The sequence below is a fragment of the Macaca fascicularis genome, chromosome 20 (genome assembly GCF_037993035.2).
Source record: "Macaca fascicularis isolate 582-1 chromosome 20, T2T-MFA8v1.1".
Classification (NCBI taxonomy): Eukaryota; Metazoa; Chordata; class Mammalia; order Primates; family Cercopithecidae; genus Macaca; species Macaca fascicularis.
Genome location: NC_088394.1, coordinates 70,587,368 through 70,609,193, shown reverse-complemented (window position 1 = coordinate 70,609,193; position 21,826 = coordinate 70,587,368). Strand labels below are relative to the sequence as shown.

Here is a 21,826-nt window from a genome sequence, read left to right as displayed (position 1 = left end):
GCTTCATAGTGAAGCATATATCTTCAGTGAACACTGCTTTTTTCTTCTGCAATTTCTAAACAGTCCTTCGTCCTCTCCAGTGTATTTGTCATCTCAGACGTTGTAGATTTCCTCTCAGAAGTTTGATTTGGATTTTTTTTCTGTATTCAGTACATCTACTTAAGACGTTGTCTTTCTTCTAGTTTCTTGAGCATATAAGAACACTTACAATAACTGTTTTAACACTCTTTTCTACTGATTCTATCAGCTTTGTCATTTGTCATTTGTGGGACAGTTTGTAATTTTTCTCATAATTATTTACCAATATCCTGTTAAAATACTTCCAAAGAGGAAGTATTTTTCTGCTTCTTTTTCCTTTGGGGGTCTTGCCTTTAAAGTTTTTTAGTAGAGACAAGATAAGCTAATTATTCTCCACAACTAAGGTAAAAGCACTCTGAGTATTCAACCCAATGTCCTGAGAATTAAAAGATTTTCCAGTCTGATCAGTGGAAGGCTGGGTAGTGTGAGCTTCAAGGATTGTTCCCTCTAACACTTTCAGTTGGTTTTTACTGACTCTCAGTAGTTTCTTCACACACATGTGTTCATCAATATCAGCTAAATACTTGAGAGAAATACTCTGTAGATCTCTGGAGTTCTCTGTGCATCTCTCTCCTCTCTGGTATTTTCCCCTGATAACTCCAGTCACCTGGGTGTCCCCCAACTCCCAGCTCCATCTCTTCAACTGAGGATGACCACTCAGCTCTGCCTATATTCTCCATCCCAAACCTCACTTCCCCACCCATGCACTATGACCTGGAAGCTCTTTCCAGGCAGTAAACTGGGTCAATCAAGAAGTTCACCTCATTTAATACCCCACTTCTCAGGGATCACTGCTTTTGGCTGCCTGATGTCCAAAGTCTTGAAGCCGTTGTTTCATGCATTTTGTCCAGTATTTTGGCTGTTTCATGCAGAAAGATAACTTTGTTCTCTTCCATCTTGAATGGAAAAGAAAGTCTCCATCTTACCCTGCTTAAATTCTCTGATTGGTGACTTTCACTCTCTGAGTTCCTGTTTATTTACTAATTTATTTATCAGTTGCCTCCCCAAGAATTTAAGCTCCTTAGAAGAGAATTTATCTGTTTTCCTCACCACATCCCCTAGAACATGCCAAATTGCTCCAGAAACATTTATACACCTGGGGTTGAGAGATGAGCCAAACTGACGAGCATGTATGTTAAAAGAAAAGTCCTCTTCAAGTGATTTAATATGTCCCCTTTCCCCTAGAGAAAGTCACTGGTATAGCATCTAAAGTCTCATAGGGAGTAGGGAGTACAGCTTATACACAGATAAAACAAATATCAATGGGAAAATCAGGGTGGATGTTTGAGCTGGACCCTGAAACGCAGAGAAAAATAGAGAAAATATCAACCCATGAAAATAGAATATTTGCCATCCCACAAAGATGGCATTACCACAAAGGGGCAAAACCTCAGAGGCAAGAAAAGGTGGAGTGTATTTAGGGGTAATGAATTCAATCGGTCTGCTCTTCTGAAATGTGGACAAGAGTTGGAGATACAGTCGAGATATGGATTGTGACAGATGGCAGAGGAAATTGATCCTAGAAGGAGGGATACAGAAAGCTTTAGGAAAATGCTAAAAGATGTTTAACTTGGCAACAGTCAGGATGAAGGATGTATTTAAGTAGGAAGAGACTCACAGCAGGAAGGCTTTTAAAAGATTAAAACCTGATTCATAATAAAAGAAGTGCAAATTAAGACAACACGATTTCTTCCCTATCAGATGGACAAGCATTCGAAAGCTTAACCACATACTCTGTAGACTCTCATATGTTACCAGCAGGAATACAAAAGGGTACTACCTCTATGGAAGGGTATGTGGCCCTGTCTAACAACACTATACATGCATTTACCCCTTAATCCAGGAATTTCATTTTTAGGAATTTTCCCTGAAGATACTCATCAAAGTCATATGAAAATCATGTGCATATGACATTTTTTTCTGGAATAATTTATAATTACAAAATACCAGTACTAATCTAAATGTACATGCACAGGGAGGAGATTGGTTTAATAAACTATGGTGTATTTCACACAATGAAATACCATGAAGCTATAAGAGAAAATGAATTAACATGGAATAACTTACAATCTAACTCATTCAGAGGGAAAAGCATATATATATATATATATAAACATATATATAATAATAAGCATATACATATGCTTATTATTAGCATATAATTGCATAACAAATACATAACAAGATGAAACACAGGGAATATAAGCCAGAAACTAAGGAATTCAGTTTAACTACGATGGGAAATGGAACAAGGTGGAAGGTATAGGGAGGTGAAGTGAATGGGCTTTGCTGAGGGGATTTTTAAATATAGTCTTGAACCAGATTAATTCTTTACATACTTAAAAATAATATTGCACTTTGGGAAGCCAAGGCGGGCAGATCACTTGAGGTCAGGAGTTCGTGACCAGCCTGGCCAACATGGTGAAATCCTGTCTCTACTAAAAATATGAAACTTAGTCAGGCATGATGCTGCACACCTGTAATCCCAGCTACTCAGGAGGCTGAGGCAAGAGAATCGCTTAAACCCAGGAGGCAGAGGTTGCAGTGAGCTGAGATCACGCCATTGCACTCCAGCCTGGGCAACACAGAGAGATTCTATCTCAAAAAAAAAAAAAAAAAGAAAAAAAAAAACAATAATAATAATATTGAATTCACAAGAATAAGAAGGAAATCCCTAAAACTGAATACAACAGGAGCGATGGAAACTAAGCATAGTCTTGTACTGCATATGGAAGTTGACGTATTTTGGTCAACCACAGGCTGCATGTATGACAGTGGTCCCATAAGATTATACCACATTTTTACTGTATCTTTTCTATGTTTAGATACACAAATAATTATCACTGTATTCCAATTGCATATAGCATTCAGTACAGTAAAGTGGGCTACACCATCGAGGTTTGTGTAAGTACATACTATGATGTTCACACAGTGACGAAATTACCTAACAATGCATTTCTCAGAATGTATTTGGATTGTTAAGCAACACAGGACTGTATGTATATCAAACTGATGACAACCACACTGAAGAAAGAGTGAATCAGCATTTGCTTTGAGCACTGTACTTTATCAGGTACTGTCAGTGAGATGTAGGACTAACTTCATCAGGCAGGTCCCATGATAACTTTTTTTTGGCAGGGGAATTGGGTGTCTTGCCATTTGCCCAAGCTGGACTCAAACTCCTGGCCTCAAGAATTCCTGTCACCTGTGCCTCCCCAGTAGCTGGGACTACAGGCATGCACCACCGAGTTCGATTCACAATACCTTTTTTTTTGAGACAGGCTGGAGTGCAGAGGCGCGATCTCGGCTCACTGCAATCTCTGTCTCCTGGGTTCACACCATTCTCCTGCCTCAGCCTCCCGAGTAGCTGGGACTACCGGTGTCCGCCACCATGCCTGGCTAATTTTTTTGTATTTTTTTTTAGTAGAGATGGGGTTTCACCGTGTTAGCAAGGATGGTCTCCATCTCCTGACCTCGTGATTCGCCCGCCTCGGCCTCCCCAAGTACTGGTATTACAGGCATGAGCCACCGTGCCAGGCCCCAATTCACAATACTTTTAAGAGCCACAAACAGGTATTAATTTTACTTTCTTTCTGTTGCTTTTTTTTTTATGGAGTTTTACTCTCGTTGCCCAGGCTGGACTGCAGTGGAGTGATCTCGGCTCTCAGCATCCTCTGCCTCCTGGATTCAAGTGATTCTTCCGCCTCAGCCTCCCAAGTAGCTGGGATTACAGGCATCTACCACCACGCCCAGCTAATTTTTGTATTTGTAGTAGAGACAGGGTTTCACCCTGTTGGTGAGGCTGGTCTTGAACTCCTGACCTCAGGTGATCCACCTGCCTTGGCCTTCCAAAGTGCTGGGATTACAGGCATGAGCCACTGTACCCAGCCAATTTTACTTTCTTTAACACCAGAAGAGACACTAGGATGGTTATGATTTTTAAAACAGAAATAACAGTTATTGGTGAAGATGTGCAGAAATTGGAACCCTTCTGCACTGCTGGTGGGAATGTAAAATGGTGCAGCCACTGTAGAAAACAGGCAGTTTCTCAGAAGGTTAAACATAGGACTACTGACCCAGCAATTTCACTCTCAGACACACATCCAAAAGAATCAAAAGCAAGGACTTCAACAAACTCTTGTACACCAATGTTCATAGCAGCATTAGTCACAATAGCCAAAAAGTGGAAACAATGCAAGTGTCCATTAACAGATGAATGGATCAACAAAATGTGGCATAGTCATACATGGAATATTATTTAGCCATGAAAAGGAATAAAGTTTTGATGTGTGCTACAGCATGAATGGACCTCAAAATCATTATGCTTAGTGAAATAAGCCAGACACAGAAGGACAAATATCGTATGACTCCACTTATATTATGTACCTAGAATATGCAAATTCATGGAAGCAGAAAGGAGAATAGGGGTTGCAAGGGGCTTGGAAGAGGGAGAAGGGGGAGTTGTTACTTAATGGGTGCAGAGTTTTTGTTGAAAATGAAAAGGTATTAGGTATAGTGGTTGTATTAGTCAGATCTCACATTGCTGTAAAGAACTACCTGAGACTGGGTAATTTTTTTTTTTTTTTGAGACGGAGTCTCGCTCTGTCGCCGGGGCTGGAGCGCAGTGGCCGGATCTCAGCTCACTGCAAGCTCCGCCTCCCGGGTTTACGCCATTCTCCTGCCTCAGCCTCCCGAGTAGCTGGGACTACAGGCGCCCGCCACCTCGCTCGGCTAGTTTTTTGTATTTCTTAATAGAGACGGGGTTTCACCGTGTTAGCCAGGATGGTTTCGATCTCCTGACCTCGTGATCCGCCCGTCTCGGCCTCCCAAAGTGCTGGGATTACAGGTTTGAGCCACCGTGCCCGGCCGAGACTGGGTAATTTATAAAGAAAAGAGGTTTAACTGGCTCATGGTTCCACAGGCTGCACAGGAAGCAGGGCTGGGGAGGCCTCAGGAAACTTACAATCATAGCGGAAGGCAAAAGGAGAAGCAGGCAGTCTTCACATGGCAGACAAGAGAGAGATAGTGAAGGGGGAGGTGCCATACGCTTTCAAACAACCAGATCTCGTGAGAACTCACCACACATGCTCATTATGGGGGAAAAAAAGCAGGAAATACAGGTATGGAAAAGGAAGGTGAATTCCAATAACATCTTGGTGCAAATTCTTCCAGCTTTCTCAAATAGATACTCGGATGAACCAGGCAGCCCTGACATGTTTCTCTAGTATGTTTGCTTCCTACTTCTCCAATTGAAGACAGGTTAAAAAGGGAGAAGAATGTCCAGGACAACTAGAACGTTCTCTGTTCTCAGAGAATAGTGTGGGACATTTTTGTTGTTGTTGTTGTTGTTGTTTAGATGGAGCCTCGCTCTGTTGCCCAGACTGCAGTGCAGTGGCACCATCTTGGCTCACTGCAAACTCCACCTCCTGGCTTCAAGTGATTCTCTGGTCTCAGCCTCCTGAGTAGCTGGGATTACAGGTGTGCACCACCAGGCCTGGCTAATTTTTGTATTTTTAGTAGAGATGCGGTTTCACCATGTTGGGCAGGCTGGTCACGAACTCCTGACCTCAAGTGATCTGCCCACCTCAACATCCCAAAGTGCTGGGATTATAGGCGTGAACCACTATGGCCAGCCAAAAGAAAAATTTTTTTTGAGACAGAGTCTCACTGTCGCCCAGGCTGGAGCGCAATGGCATGATCATGGCTCACTGTAACCTCAACCTCCCGGGCTCAAGTAGTCCTCCCAATATGGGAATTCATGGTGAGTCAGAGTCAGACTGACTGTATTACATACTCTAATTTGTCCTGGTAATCAATGAGGTAACTAAACACTCTTTGCTGAAGAACTCAAACAAATTTACAAGAAAAAAACAAACAACCCCATCAAAAAGTGGGCAAAGGATATGAACAGACATTTCTCAAAAGAAGACATTCATACAGCCAACAGACACATGAAAAAATGCTCATCATCACTGGCCATCAGAGAAATGCAAATCAAAACCACAATGAGATACCATCTCACACCAGTTAGAATGGCAATCATTAAAAAGTCAGGAAACAACAGGTGCTGGAGAGGATGTGGAGAAATAGGAACACTTTTACACTGTTGGTGGGATTGTAAACTAGTTCAACCATTATGGAAAACAGTATGGCGATTCCTCAAGGATCTAGAACTAGATGTACCATATGACCCAGCCATCCCATTACTGGGTATATACCCAAAGGATTATAAATTATGCTGCTATAAAGACACATGCACACGTATGTTTATTGCAGCACTATTCACAATAGCAAAGACTTGGAATCAACCCAAATGTCCATCAGTGACAGATTGGATTAAGAAAATGTGGCACATATACACCATGGAATACTATGCAGCCATAAAAAAGGATGAGTTTGAGTCCTTTGTAGGGACTTGGATGCAGCTGGAATCCATCATTCTTAGCAAACTATCACAAGAACAGAAAACCAAACACCGCATGTTCTCACTCATAGGTGGGAACTGAACAATGAGATCACTCGGACTCAGGAAGGGGAACATCACACACCGGGGCCTATCATGGGGGGGGGGGGGAGGGATTGCATTGGGAGTTATACCTGATGTAAATGACGAGTTGATGGGTGCAGCACAGCAACATGGCACAAGTATACATATGTAACAAACCTGCACGTTATGCACATGTACCCTACAACTTAAAGTATAATAATAATAAATAAATTAAAAAAAAAAAAGAAAACACTCTTTGCTGAATGAAATCACATGAGGTCTATGGTCCTCGTAGATCTATGGTAACGTTAAGGATCTACAGCTGATGGTTGGGGTGAACACGAGCGTCATCTCAGAGGTAGAATTGACACACATGGGTGGTGGATTGGTTTGGGGAAGGTGGGAGAGGAGAAATAAAAGAGGATTCTGAGGTTCCTTGCTGAGTATCTAAAGTTCTACAATGCAGAAATAGAAAAGCTCGTTTTTAGGAAGAAGATAATGGGTTTGGATGCGCCAGGTTGAGCTTGGGATATGGTTGTCATACGGTGATCAGAAATACCTTTCTGGAGCTTGAAAGAGGGTCAGAGAGGGAGCTAGGGACGTATACTTCAACAACTGGAGATGGTTGTTGAGGTAGAGGAAGTGTATACTGTCACCAAGGGGAAGAATACAGGCAGAAGAGTGGAGTGTCGTGGGCGACCTTGGGAAATATCTCCTCTTTAGAGGAAGGAAAAAGAAAATATGCTAGTGATGAAAAGAAGAAGGTGCCATCAAAGCCTGGCAACAATTTAGGGCAGTGAGAATCAGGATCCACAAGGAAGTTGTATGTTGTATTCAACAACCTAAGAGCAATGACAGCCCAGATAATTAAGATGCCGTTGAATATACTCCCATTAACACATTGGGACCAGAGCTGGTCAAAGCAAGAAGTGAAAATATAGCAGCCCCCAACTCTCTGCAAGGACCCGAGACTCTGTAGCTCTGGCCTCGCTTGCTGTCTTCCATGTGGTCTGGGGGTGGGAGTGGTAACAGGGGGAAGAAGGCGCTAGGGTTGTATAGTAGTGTTTGGCTGTGCAGATGGGACTGCCATTTGGCAGACAGGGAGCAACACTCCAACCCCACACACCATAGTATGTCCCAGTGAGTAGATGTCACAAAAGATGGGATGTGGGCCCTGACTCCCCAAGCAGAGACTCTGAGATTGTTGGAGTAATATATACCCATCTCCAGTCCTCCCTTTTCTTTTTCTTTTTCTTTTTTTTTTTTGATATGGTGTCTCACTCTGTTGCCCAGGCTGGAGTGCAGTGGCATGATCTTGGCTCATTGCAACCTTGGCCTCCCAGGTTGAAGCGATTCTACTGCCTCAGCCTCCCAGGTAGCTAGGATTACAGGTGTGCACCACCACACCTGGCTAATTTTTGTATTTTTAGTAAAGATGGGTGTTTTACCATGTTGGCCAGGCTGGTCTCGAACTCCTGACTTCAAGTGATCCACCTGCCTCAGCCTCCCAAAGTGCTAGAATTACAGGCTTGAGCCACCACGCCTGGCCCAGCCTTCCCTTTTCTAACAGTCATCTGAGCACTCACTTCCCAGGAGCCTTTTCTATTAATTTCACTAAACCCTCTCTTTTTAAATATGTGTATATTCCCTCTGCCTCTCTGCACCATGGCAGTTTAGATAATTTTTTGGAGTGAGTTGCTTTACAAATGCCCTCCAGCTTCACATTTTCTTTTCCTTAATCTGGGGCATATAAATGATGTCTTCCCTTTCCTTTATGTTCCCAGCTTAAGACAGAGAGAGCAGACATTTGAAAAAGATGGAGGGAGTAAATAAGTGAAACTACTCTGCACTGTGGTTATAGCTAGCCTAGAGCACTAGGGAGTTTCTCAATAACTCCAATCAGTGCCTATCTTACCTGTCTAAATGCACCTCACCCAGCAGATTTGTTCAAAAGTTATTCCATCCAATGCAGGTCCACAGGCAACAAGACCAAATAATGATGCAGAACTCCAAGGCAAGTTATTGTTAACTGGCCCTTTGCCGTGATTGCTATATCTGAATGGCCAAGCACTGATATCTAGATATACTTGTGGTCTGGTTTGGCTGTGTCCCCATCCAAATCTCACCCTGAATGGTATCTCATAATTCCCATGTGTTGTGGGAGGGACCTGGTGGGAGATAACTGAACCATGGGGCGGTTTTCCCCATACTGTTCTCGTGGTAGTGAATCAGTCTCGCAAGATCTGATGGCTTTACAAAGGGAAACCCCTTTTGCTTGGTTCTCGTTTCTCTCTTGCTGCTGCCATGTAAAAAGTACCTTTCACCTTCCACCATGATTCTGAGGCCTCGCCAGTCACATGGAACTGTGAGTCCATTAAATCTCTTTTTCTTTGTAAATTACCCTGTCTTGGGTATGTCTTTTTTTTTTTCTTTCTTTCTTTCTTTTTTTTTTTTGAGACAGAGTCTCACTCTGTTGCCCAGGCTGGAGTGCAGTGGCATGATCTTGGCTCACTGCAACCTCTGCCTATGAGGTTCAAGGGATTCTCCTGCCTCAACCTCCCAAGTAGCTGGGATTACAGGCACCTGCTACCACATCTGGCTAATTTTTTTATTTTTAGTAGAGATTGGGTTTCACCATATTGGCCAGGCTGGTCTCGAACTCCTGACCTCAAGTGATCCACCTGCCTAGGCCTCCCAATGTGCGGGGATTACAGGCATGAGCCACTGCACCCAGCCGTATGTCTTTATCACCGGTGTGAAAATGGACTAATATAACTTATGAGCAGCTGGCCTCTACCAGACGGACCAACACTGGGCACTGGGTGACAAGCTGGCATTGAGGGAGAGCTCAGGCCTTGGACCCTTCCTCTCCCTCCCTGATGCCAGGATAGCTGAACCTGTCCGTAACCATAATCATGACCTTAACCATAACAACACCACCAACTTCCAGTCTACACTTGCACGAGGCCAGGCAGCTCACAGAAATCTTTCTTCTGTGCTATCTCATTTTTTATTTTATTTTATTTTTTTTTTTTTTTGAGACTGAGTCTGGCTCTGTCGCCCAGGCTGGAGTGCAGTGGCCAGATCTCAGCTCACTGCAAGCTCCGCCTCCCGGGTTCCCGCCATTCTCCTGCCTCAGCCTCCGGAGTAGCTGGGACCACAGGCGCCCGCCACCTCGCCCGGCTAGTTTTTTTTTTGTATTTTTTAGTAGAGACGGGGTTTCACCGTGTTAGCCAGGATGGTCTCGATCTCCTCACCTTGTGATCCGCCCATCTCAGCCTCCCAAAGTGCTGGGATTACAGGCTTGAGCCACCGTGCCCAGCTATGTGCTATCTCATTTGAGTTTCCTGACAGCCTTTGCCTCAGCCAGGACAAAAGTTTTTGATCCTTATTTTATACAGAAAGATACTGAATATTCATAGCAGCACTGTTCATAAGAGCCTAAGGTAAAAACAACCCAAAAGTCAATCACCCGATGAATGGTTAAACAAAATGGGTCATATCCATAGAATGGAACACTATTCGGCCATGAAAAGGAATGAAGTACTGACACCTGCTGCCACATGGATGAACTTCTAAAACACTGTGCTAAGTAAAAGAAGTCAGCTAAAAGTCGCATGTTGTATGATTCCTTTTATATGAAATATCCAGAATAGGCCAATCCATGAAGACAGAGAACAGATGAGTAGTTGCCAGGAGCTGGGAGAAGAACAGGATGGAGAAGGACTGCTAGTGGATTTGGGTTTCCTTTTGGGGTGGTGAAAATATTTGGAGATGATAATTGCACAGCACTGTAAATGTACTAATGCCCTTGAATTGTTATGTATCAAAATAGTTAAAATCAGGAATTTTATGTTATATGAACTTTAATGCAAGTTTTTGGTTGTTGTTTTTGAGGCAAGGTCTGGCTCTGTTGTTCAGGCTGGAGTGCAGTGGTATGGTCTCGGCTCACTGCAACCTCCACCTTACAGACTCCAGCAATCCTCCTACCTCAGCCTCCTGAGTAGCTGGAACTACAAGCGTATACCACCAGGCTCAGCTAACTTTTGTAGAGACAGGCCTTCGCTATGTTGCCCAGGCGGGTCTTGAATTACTGGACTCAAGCAATCCACCTGCCTCGGCCTCCCAAAGTGCTGGGATTACAGGCGTGAGCCACCACACCGAGTTCAGGTACACACATTCTATGATGTTCATATAATGATGAAATAGCCTAATGATGCATTGCTTAAACTGTATGTATACCTGTCATTAAGTGACACATGACTGTACACATTTGATTTATGTGAAAGTGATACCTCAGAGCCGTGTAGAAAAAAGTGGTCTTTTCAACAAGTGTTGCTGAATAGACTGGATATATACATGGAAAAAAATACTAGTCTTGATCCATATCTTAGACCATACTAAAAAAATCAATCCCAAGTTGAGTTTAGATCTAAATATGAAAAGTGAAACAATAAAGCTTCCAGAAGAAAATAATATATAGAAGAATATATTTACAATTTGGGGGTAGTCAAATATTTCTTAAACAAGACACGAAAAACCATAATCAGAAAATAAAAGACTGATAAACTACTTTAAATTTTAAAGGCCAGGCGCAGTGGCTTACGCCTGTAATCCTAGCACTTTGGGAGGCTGAGGTGGGCGGATCACCTGAGATCAGGAATTCAAGACCAGCCTGACCAACATGGTGAAACCCCGTCTCTATTAAAAATACAAAAAATTAACCGGGCGTGGTGACACATGCGTATAATCCCAGCTACTTGGGAGGCTGAAGCAGGAGAATCGCTTGAACCCGGGAGGCGGAGGTTGTGGTGAGCCGAGATCGCGCCATTGCACTCCAGCCTGGGCAACAAGAGCAAAAACTGTCTCAAAAAAAAAAAAAAAAAAAAAAAAAGTGTTCTTCAGCTGGGCGCGGTGGCTCATGCCTATAATCCCAACACTTTGGGAGGTCAAGATGGGCGGATCACCTGAGGTCAGGAGTTCAAGACCAGCTTGGCCAAACATGGCAAAACCCTGTCTCTGCAAAAATACAAAAATTAGCTGGGTGTGGTGACTGGTGCCTGTAATCCCAGCTACTTGGGAGGCTGAAGCAGGAAAATCACTTGAACCCAGGAGGCGGAGGTTGCAGTGAGTCTAGATCATGCCATTGCACTCCAACCTGGATGACAGAGCAAGACTCCATCTCAAAAAAAAAAAAAAAAAAAAAAAAAAGTTGGGGGGCCGGGCGCGGTGGCTCACGCCTGTAATCCCAGCACTTTGGAAGGCCGAGGCGGGTGGGTTATGAAGTCAGGAGTTCGAGACCAGCCTGGCCAACAAGGTGAAACCCCCGTCTCTACTAAAAACACAAAAAATTAGCTGGTCATGGTGGTGTGCACCTGTAATCCCAGATACTCAGGAGGCTGAGGCAGGAGAATCGCTTGAACCAGGGAGGCGTAGGTTGCAGTGAGCCGAGATCGTGCCATTGCACTCCAGCCTGGGTGACAGAGCAAGACTCCATCTCAAAAAAAAATTTTTTTTGATAGAAAAATGGACAATGGGGATAACCAATTAAATACAAGTATTCAGTCCCAGTCACTGAGGATACGCACATTTAAATCACAATGAGATACCAATATTTACCCACAAGGATGGCTAAAAAATTGTTTTAAGGCTAATAAAACTGAGTGTGGCAAGGATGTGGGAAAATTGGAACTCTCATATACTGCTGATGGGAATATAATTTGATATATTACCTACTCAAGTTGAACACAGACAAGTTCTCTCCTGGGTATCTACCTAACAGAAATGCATTCAAATTTAAAAAAAAATGTACAAGCATATTTATAGCATCACTTAATAGCCCCAAGCTGTAAAGAACCCAAAAGTCCATTAATAATAGAATAGATAAATTAAGTGTGGCATGTTCATATAATGGAATACTATACAGATATAAGAATGTGCAAATTACTACTATACCAAACAACATAAACGGATCTCACAAACCTAAGAATAAGTGAAAGAAGGTAGTTAAACAGAATATACACTGTATGGTCCTATTTATATAAAATTCTAAAGCAGACAAAATTCATGTATGAGGTTGGAAATCAACATGGTGGTTTTCTCTGGGAAAGAGGCAGTAACTGTGGAAAGGCTTGAGGGAGACTTCTGTGAGGCTGTTAGTGTTCTATTTCCTGAGAAGTGTATGCTCACTTTGTGAAAATTCATTGAGCTGTACACTTATGATTTGTGTACTTTTCTCTATGGATGTCATACATCAACAAAAAGCTTATTTAAAAAGAAATTATTGGCCAGGCACGATGGCTCATGCCTGTAATCCCAACACTTTGGGAGGCCGAGGCAGGTGGATCACGAAGTCAGGAGTTCAAGACCAGCCTGGCCAACATGGTGAAACCCCGTCTCTGCTAAAAATACAAAAATGAGCTGGGCGTGGTGGCACGTGCCTGTAATCCCAGCTACTCGCAGGCTAAGGCACAGAATTGCTTAAGCCCAGGAGGTGGATGTTGCAATGAGTCGTGATCGCACCACTGCACTCCAGCCTGGGTGACAGAGTGAGACTCCACCTCAGAAAAAAAAAAAAAAGAAATTATTTATAATAGAAAAACAATATAGGGTACTTAGGAATTCATTTAACATATGTGTGAAAGTTCTATATGCAGAAACCTTAACCTTTATGGAATTAAATTACATATGGCCTGGATGAATAAGTGGAGATATAGCTCAGGTACATAAATAGGAAGTCTCTGTATTGCGAACTTTTATTTTGAGACAGAATCTTACTCTGTCACCCAGGCTGGAGTGCAGTGGCATGATCATAGCTCACTGCAGCCTCGACTTCTCAGGCTCAAGCGATCTTCCTGCCTCAGCCTCCTGAGTAGCTGGGACCACAGGTGCATCACTATCACACCCAACTAATTTTTTCTTTTTTGTAGAGATGGGGTCTTGCATGTTGCCCAGGCTGGTCTTGAACTCCTGGGCTCAAGCGATCCTCCTGCCTCGGCCTCCCAAAGTGCTGGTATTACAGGTGTGAGTCACCGAGCCTGGCCTCAAATATGTTAATCCTCTCCAAATTAATCTGTGGATTCAATGCAATTGTTTTCACAATCCCAATAGGCTTATTCATGGACATTGACAAAATGATTCTAAAGTTTATATGAAAAAAAAGAAAAATCTGAGCCTAAACAAAGAGTCTTAAAGAAGAACAGGGTGTGTGTATCAGCCTTATCAGATACCAAGACTTATTACTAAAGCTACAATAATGAAGACAATGTTGTATTAGCAAAGGGAGAGATAAATCGGACCTTTAGAAGGATATAGAAGAAAAAGGATATAGAAGATGCCCCACTTGTACACTAAAAAGGCCAAATTTTATCGTATGTAAGTTATCTCAATTAAAGAACAAAATGACCTCATATGTTTGGGTCTCTTTCTGTTCCTTTTTGTTCCATTGATCTATTTGTTGCTTCTTATGCAAGTACTACACTATCTTGAATATGTAGCTTTATACCAAGGCTTGAAGTCAGGAAGTGTAAGTCCCACAAATTTGTTCTTCTTTCTCAAGATTGCTTTCAATATTCTGGGTCCTTTACATTTCCATAAAAATTTTAAAAGCAAGTTAAAGTTCTAAACAACAACAACAACAACTATTGGGCTAGCACGATGGCCCACGCCTGTAAATCCCAGCACTTTGGGAGGCCAAGGTGAGCGGATTACCTGAGGTCAGGAGTTCGAGATCAGCCTGGCCAACATAGTGAAACCCCGCCTCTACTAAACATACGAAAATTAGCCAGGTGTGGTGGCGTGTGCCTGTCATCCCAGCTACTTGGGAGGCTGAGGCAGGAGAATCACTTGAACCGCTGGAGACAGAGGTTGCAATGAGCTCAGATTGCACCACTGCACTCCAGCCTGGGTGACAGAGTAAGACTCTGTCTCAAAAAACAAACAAACAAACAAAAAACCCCACAAAACTAGTGGCTAGTGGGATTATGATTGGAATTGCGTTGAATCATTAGATGAGTTGGAAGATAATTGAGATCTTAATATTGAGTTATGCAATATATGAACTTGGAATTTGGTATATCTATGAATTCCATTCGTTAAGATATTCTTTCATTTCTCTCAGCAGCATTTTTGTAGTTTTCACTTAGAGGTTTTAGATAATTTTTGTCAAATTTATCCTTGCATACTTTATGGATTTTGACACTATGATAAATGAAATTCTAAAATATTATTTTCTAATTGTTTGTTGCTAGTAATTAAAATATGACTGATTTTTGTATTTTGACCTTGGATCCTATGGACTTGCTAAATTTACTCATTAGTTCTAGTTGTTTTGCAAATTGGTTGAGATTTTCTATGTAAACAATCATGGCCTCTGCAAGTAGAAAGTTTTCCTCCTTCATTTCTTCTTTTTATGGCTTTCATTTTTTTTGTTTGCCTTACATCACTGTCTAGCATTGCTAATTAGGGCTAGAGATTTTCATGCGTCTTTCATGGAGATGTAAAATAGTATATCCACCTAGAAGTTAATTTACGTTCTCTTGCAAATTTGAACTCTTGCGTACTCTAGGATGTACTCCTAGGTACATGGGCTATAGAAAGTCTTGCCCATAGGTACAAGAAATTTCACAATAGAAAAAATAAAGAAACAATTAAAATTCCTTTGAAGAGGAAAAAGGAAATGAATAAATTAATATAGTGGAATATGACACAGCAGTGAAAACTGGTGTGGTGGCATATGCCTGTCATCCCAGCTACTCAGGAGGCTGAGGCAGAAGAATTGGTTGAATCCAGGAGACAGAGGTTGAAACGAGCTCAGATTGCACCTCTGCACTCCAGCCTGGGTGACACAGTAAGACTCTGTCTCAAAAAAAAAAAAAAAAAAAGTGACCCTCAACACTGGATGGAGTTTTGGATGAATCTTAATATAAAATTGAATAAAGCATGCAAGGCCACATGAAGCTAAACAGAGTATCACATGATTTTCATAAAACTCAAAAACAAGCTGATCTAAATAATACATTCCATAGGCACACACATAGGTGTGCTAAAAATATTAAAAATATAAAGCAGACTGGGCACAGTGGCTCACGCCTGTAATCCTAGCACTTTGGGAGGCCGAGGTGAACATATCACCTGAGGTCAGGAGTTCAAGACCAGCCTGGCCTACATGGTAAAACCCCATCTCTACAAAAATACAAAAATTAGCTGGGCGTGATGGCAGACGCCAGTAATCCCAGTTACTTGGGAGGCTGAGGTATGAGAATCACTTGAAGGCAGAGGTTGCAGTGAGCCAAGATCATAGCACTGCACTGCAGCCTGGGGACAGAACTCGACTCTGTGTCAAAGGAAAGATGAGCATTAACATCAGGGCAGAGGTTACCTCTTTGTATGTAACCAATAGGCAAAGAGGTGAAAGGTTTAGGGTACAGTAGTAGGTACAAGTTTTTGGTAATGTCCTAGCTCTTGAGTTAGGAGGGAGATTCAATGAGTTAATGAAACTTTTTGCTTTAAAAATTACATATATGTTTTTGTTTGCATAAAAATATCTTAAAGATTAATTAAAAATAGCCAACTAGTTTTTAGCATGCCATACACACCATTCCTGTTGTTTTCCCCTGCAATACTCTGGAGATTATTCTAAATTAGTACACATAGATCTACCTCATTTTTTCTAATGGCTACATAGTATTTCACTGTCTGAATATACCATAATTTATTTAATCAGTCCTCCCTAATGATGAACATTTGATCATTTCTGTCTATAAATGAGGTTGCGATTAATGTTACTGTTCTTGCATCTTGGTATAGTATATCTATAAGATCAAATCTCTAGAAGTGGAATAACTAGGGCAAGAAGTGTGAGTGTTACAATTCTGAACAGATGACCCAATCGTTTGTTCAACTTTAAACACTGGGAGTTTACGGCCATGGTGAGAAATCCAAATGGGAGTACCCTCAGATATTGTCAGCGAGAAGTACCTGAGCACACCTGTGACTGTGTGCTTGGCTGCTTTGGCACGTGCAGGGGATTTGGAGCAGAGGAGGTGTGGGAGTTGGGTAAGGGTGACTACTTATGCGTTCAACGCTTGAGAAAAGCAACAACTCTGGTGATGTAAGGCCTCTAGGCCTGATGGGCAGGTGCTCCATAGACCCACAGATAGCAGAACTCTTGCCTACTCCCTGAGGGTCAGTCCAAAGAGAAGGGAGAGGGGAGAGGGGCGGCTCTTCTGACCTGGGGGCCCCTGAGGCATCAGGGCCAGGCTTCCCATACTTAAACTGACCCAGCACAGATGCCTGGCCCCAGAAGGGGTGATCCTTAAAATATCTTTCCTGAAAGAGACAAAAGCCAGCTAGATGAGTTAGCCTCTGTACCAGGAGCATTTGATTACAAATCATGAGTTCAAGTGGGATCCCCTGTGGCTGGGCAAGTAAAACTGTGTGGCTTTTCCCTTTTTGTTTTCTGTTTAAGAGACGGAGCTCACTCTGTTGCCCAGGCTGGAGTGCAGTGGTGCAGTCATAGGATACTGCAGCCTCAAACTCCTGGACTCAAGAGATCCTCTGGCCTCGGCTTCCCCAGTAGCTGGGACGATAGTCCCACGTCACTACAACTGGCTAATTTTAAAAAGTATTCATTTATCTAATTATTTTTGAGATGGAGCCTCGCTCTGTCACTCAGGATGGAGTGCAGTGGTGCAAACTCCACTCACTGCAACATCTGCCACCTGGGTTCAAGCGATTCTGCAGCCTCAGTCTCCCAAGTAGCTGGGACTACAGGGTCATGCCACTGCGCCTGACTAATTTTCTTGTATTTTTAGTAGAGATGGGGTTCCACCATGTTGGCCAGGCTGGTCTCAAACTCCTGACCTCAGGGGATCTGCCTGCCTTGGCCTCCCAAACTGCTAGGATTACAGGTATGAGCCACTGCGCCTGGCCTCAATTTTTTCTTTTTTTTTTTTTTGAGACGGAGTTTCGCTCTTGTTTCCCAGGCTGGAGTGCAATGGCACAATCTCGGCTCACTGCAACCTCCACCTTCGGGGTTCAAATGATTCTCTTGCCTCAGCCTTCCTGAGTAGCTGAGATTACAGGCATGTGCCACCACGCCCAGCTAATTTTGTATTTTTAGTAGAGAAGGAGTTTCTCCATGTTGGTCAGGCTGGTCTCAAACTCCCAACCTCAGGTGATCCACCCACCTCAGCCTCCCAAAGTGCTGGGACTATAGGCATGAGCCACCGTGCCTGGCCTGGCCTCAATTTTTATATATATATATTTTTTTTTTGTAGAGACAAGGTATTGCTTTGTTGCCCAGGCTGGTCTTGAACTCCTGGGCTCAAGCGATCCTCCTGCCTTGGCCTCCCAAAGTGTTGGGATTACAGACATGAGCCACCATGTCCAGCCAAGGTTTCCTGTTCTAAACAAAACTGTGATGAACAAACTCAGTCCTCCTTTCCATACAGCATCACCCCCAGCCTTTACTCCTGTGGGCCCCTACTTCCCCTTCTGTAATGGAGACAGTGTTCTCTGTTCTCCCCTCGGGTCCTTCCCCAGGGCCCAGGATTAGAGTGAGGGAGTGAGGCACTAGCCCTGAGTGCAAAATTTACAGGCACGCCAAAAAACAAACAAACAAAAAAACAATAACCAAGATAAATAATATTTTAATGCAGTATTTTAAAACTTCAAAATTAATGCAAAAAAATCCACGATGGACAAAATATCAAAATTTTAAATAAAAACAGGAGCTAACCCTGCACTTTCACATCCATGTCTCATGAATCCCTGGCCCTGGTTCCAATAAAACCTTATTTACAAAAACAGGTGGCCAATGCCACGCCCCCCAACCCCACCCCTCACCCTGTCATTTGCCAATATGATTTTTTAAAACATTCTTAAATATTTTGTGTTGGGGTAAAATATACATAATATAAATTTACCACTTCAACCATTTTCAGTGTACAGTTCAGAGACATTAACAACATTCACATTGTGAAACAAAATTTTTTTTTCTTTTTTTTTTTGAGACAGAGTTTCACTTTGTTGCCAGGCTGGAGTGTAGTGGGGCGATCTCAGTTCACGGCAACCTCCGACTCCTGGGTTCAAGCGATTCCCCTGCCTCAGCCTCCCAAGTAACTATGACTACAGATGCATGCCTCCATGCTCAGCTGATTTTTGTAGTTTTAGTAGAGACAGGGGTTCACCAAGTTGACCAGAATGGTCTCGATCTCTTGTCCTCGTGATTCACCCACCTCAGCCTCCCAAAGTGCTGGGATTACAGGTGTGAGCCACTATGTCCGGCTAACAATATAATTTTTAAATATTACATTCAGGTTTTAGATATAGTAATGACTGAGTTCTGGGGTGCCCCATTAAATTTTGCCCTTGAATATTATTAAAAAGTCAAGAAACAGTAGATGTTTGCATGGATGCAATGGAAGGGGGATGCGTATACATTGCTGGAGGGAATGTAAATTAGTACAACCTGTTTGGAAAACAGTATAGAGATTCCTTAACAAACTAAAAGTACACTTTGGGCCTTGGCGCGGTGGCTCACGCCTGTGATCCCAGCATTCTGGGAGGCTGAGACGGGCGGATCACTTGAGGTCAGGATTTCGAGACCAGCCTGGCCAACATGGTGAAACCCCGTCTCTACTAAAACTACAAAAAAAGTAGCCGGGCGTGGTGGCACGCGCCTATAGTCCCAGCTACTCTGGAGGCTGAGGCAGAAGAATCGTTTGAACCCGGCAGGCGGAGGTAGCAGTGAGCTGAGATCGCGCCACTGCACTCCAGCCTGGACAACAGAGTGAGACTCTGTCTCAAAAACAAACAAACAAACAAACAAACAGTGCACTATGGGAGGCCATGGCAGGCAAATCGCTTGAGTCCAGGAGTTTGAGACCATCCTGGGCAGTATGGTGAAACCTTGTCTCTATAAAAAAATACAAAAATTAACCAGGTGTAGTGGTGCATGCCTGTAGTCCCAGCTACTTGGGAGGCTGGGGTAAGAGGATTGCTTGAGCCCGGGAGGTCGAGGCTGCAGTGAACCAAGACTGTGCCACTACTCTCCAGCCTGGGTGATAGAGTGAGACCTTGTCACAAAAGGTAGGAAGGAAGGAAGGAAGGGAGGGAGGGAGGGAGGGAAGGAAAGTAGATTTACCATACGGTCCAGCAATCCCACCACTGAGTATCTACCCAAAGGAAAAGAGAGTCATTATATGAAAAAGACACTTGCACACGAATGTTTGTTTTTTGCAGCCAATTCACAATTGAAAAGATATGGAACCAACTTAAATAACCATGAACCAATGAGTGGATAAAGAAAATGTAGTTGATATACACCATGGACTACTACTCAGCCATTAAAAGGAACGAAATGATGTCTTTTGCAGCAACTTGCATGGAGCTGGAGGCCATTATTCTAAGTGTAGTGACTCAGGAATGGAAAACCAAACACTGTATGTTCTCACTCATAAGTAGGAACTAAGCTATGAGGACGCAAAGGCATACAGAGTGATATAATGGACCCTAGGGAGAATGGGAGGGGGTGTGAGACAAAAACAACAACAACAGCTACACATTGGGTATAATGTACACTACTCGGGGGACAGGTGGACTAAAATCTCAGGATTCACAACTATACAATTCCTCCACGTAACCAAAAACCACTGGTAACCCAAAAGCTACTGACATTTTAAAAATGTTAAAAACAAAACAAGCATTTGCACCCCAGGCGAGCACCTCATTCCTCTCGCTCTCTCGGGCACCTCCTGGAGCCAGAGGGTCTCACGTGGCCAGCTCCTCCCTGGAAGCGATTGAAGTTATTCCAGCGGCGATCAGGCCACCGAAGACGTCCGCCCAGACAACCACCCGCGACGGGGAGACTCGCTCCGCCTGTGTCCGCCCGCCGTCCTCCCGCGCGGGACACACCTGGCGGGCGCGCCTTTCCCTGCCGGGGGCCACCTGGCGCGCAGCTCCCGGCGCCGGGCCCGCCCCTCGCGGCTCTGCCGGGGGCTCCCTGCCGGCCAATGGGAGCGCGGCATGCAAATGAGCAGGTGCGGTGGCGGCCCGCCCGGAACGGCCCCGGGGCTCCCGGGATGTTAGAAGCGCTCAGGGCGGCAGCAGAGCAGACGCCGGGCTGCGCGCTGGGAGCTGCGGTCTCCGGCCATGGCCCCCGCTCCGCCCCCCGCCGCCTCCTTCTCGCCCTCCGAGGTCCAGCGGCGCCTGGCGGCCGGCGCATGCTGGGTCCGCCGCGGGGCCCGCCTCTACGACCTCTCCAGCTTCGTGCGGCACCACCCGGGGGGCGAGCAGCTGCTGCGGGCCAGGGCGGGCCAGGACATCAGCGCCGACCTGGACGGGCCGCCGCACAGGCACTCGGCCAACGCGCGCCGCTGGTTGGAGCAGTACTACGTGGGAGAGCTGCGCGGGGAGCAGCAGGTACAGCCGGGCCGGGGCCCCCCACCCCAACCCAGGCCTCCCGCAGCCTTCCACTCCCGGGCGAGCCCCGTTCACCTGCCCTCTAGGAGGACCCAAGGTGCCAGCCTCTGCCTCCTTTCCCTCGCTTCCTCTCTCTTCTTTCCAGGCAACAGGTCATTGTCGTCTCCCCCAACCCCTCCTTCCTTTCTCCAGGAACTTGCTGTTCCCTTCCACCCTTACCGCCTGGCCCGCCTCCGTGCCAGCTCTCCCACTTCCCCAACACCCCTCCTTCCAGAGTGTTCCTTCTGCAGCCCCTGCCCTCCGACAACCTGGATTCCTGTTTCTGGCCCCAGCCCTCCCACACGCCCCGGCTTTCCTTCCTCTTCACTTACCGGCCTCTCCCTCTTTGCAACCACTCTCCGTTTCTGTTTGGATAATGGGCTCACCTGTTCCCACCTCCCCATCCCACCTCACTTCTGCTTCAAAGAGGCACAGATCAGGCACAGCTCTTCTCACTAGTTTGGGTTTCCTGGTGCCACCCTAGCCTTGCACCAGGGCTCCCCTGGGTGGGTGGAGAAGCCTGGGCCATGTCTGGGGTGTACTGTGTCCTCCAACCTCTCAGACCTTCCCTTATATCATTGTCCTAAACACTGGCTTGGGAGTCCAAAAGAGTGAAATGAAAGGCATGAGCCAGTTTTGCCAAGGAGAAGGGACTAGCACTTTGAACCAGACTGTGTGCTGAGCTGCACGCTGCTGTGCAGTACCAGCTCCCAGTGATACTTAAGTCCGTAACTGAACCTGGGGCAGGTATTGTTATTCCCATTTCAGGATATGGAATCTGAGGCTTAGGGAGGCTCT

At 44.5% G+C, this 21,826-nt stretch overlaps 1 protein-coding gene across 1 annotated transcript in view; it reads left to right on the top strand.

The window, feature by feature from the left end:
* The first annotated feature begins 20,651 nt into the window (after positions 1–20,651).
* The window catches only part of FA2H (fatty acid 2-hydroxylase), a 63,194-nt gene continuing 62,019 nt past the window's right edge, over positions 20,652–21,826 (top strand). The window contains exon 1 of the mRNA XM_045383077.3: positions 20,652–20,989. Coding sequence (XP_045239012.1) covers positions 20,720–20,989 — 270 coding nt within the window. The 5' untranslated portion in view covers positions 20,652–20,719. The remainder of the gene's footprint in view (positions 20,990–21,826) is intronic.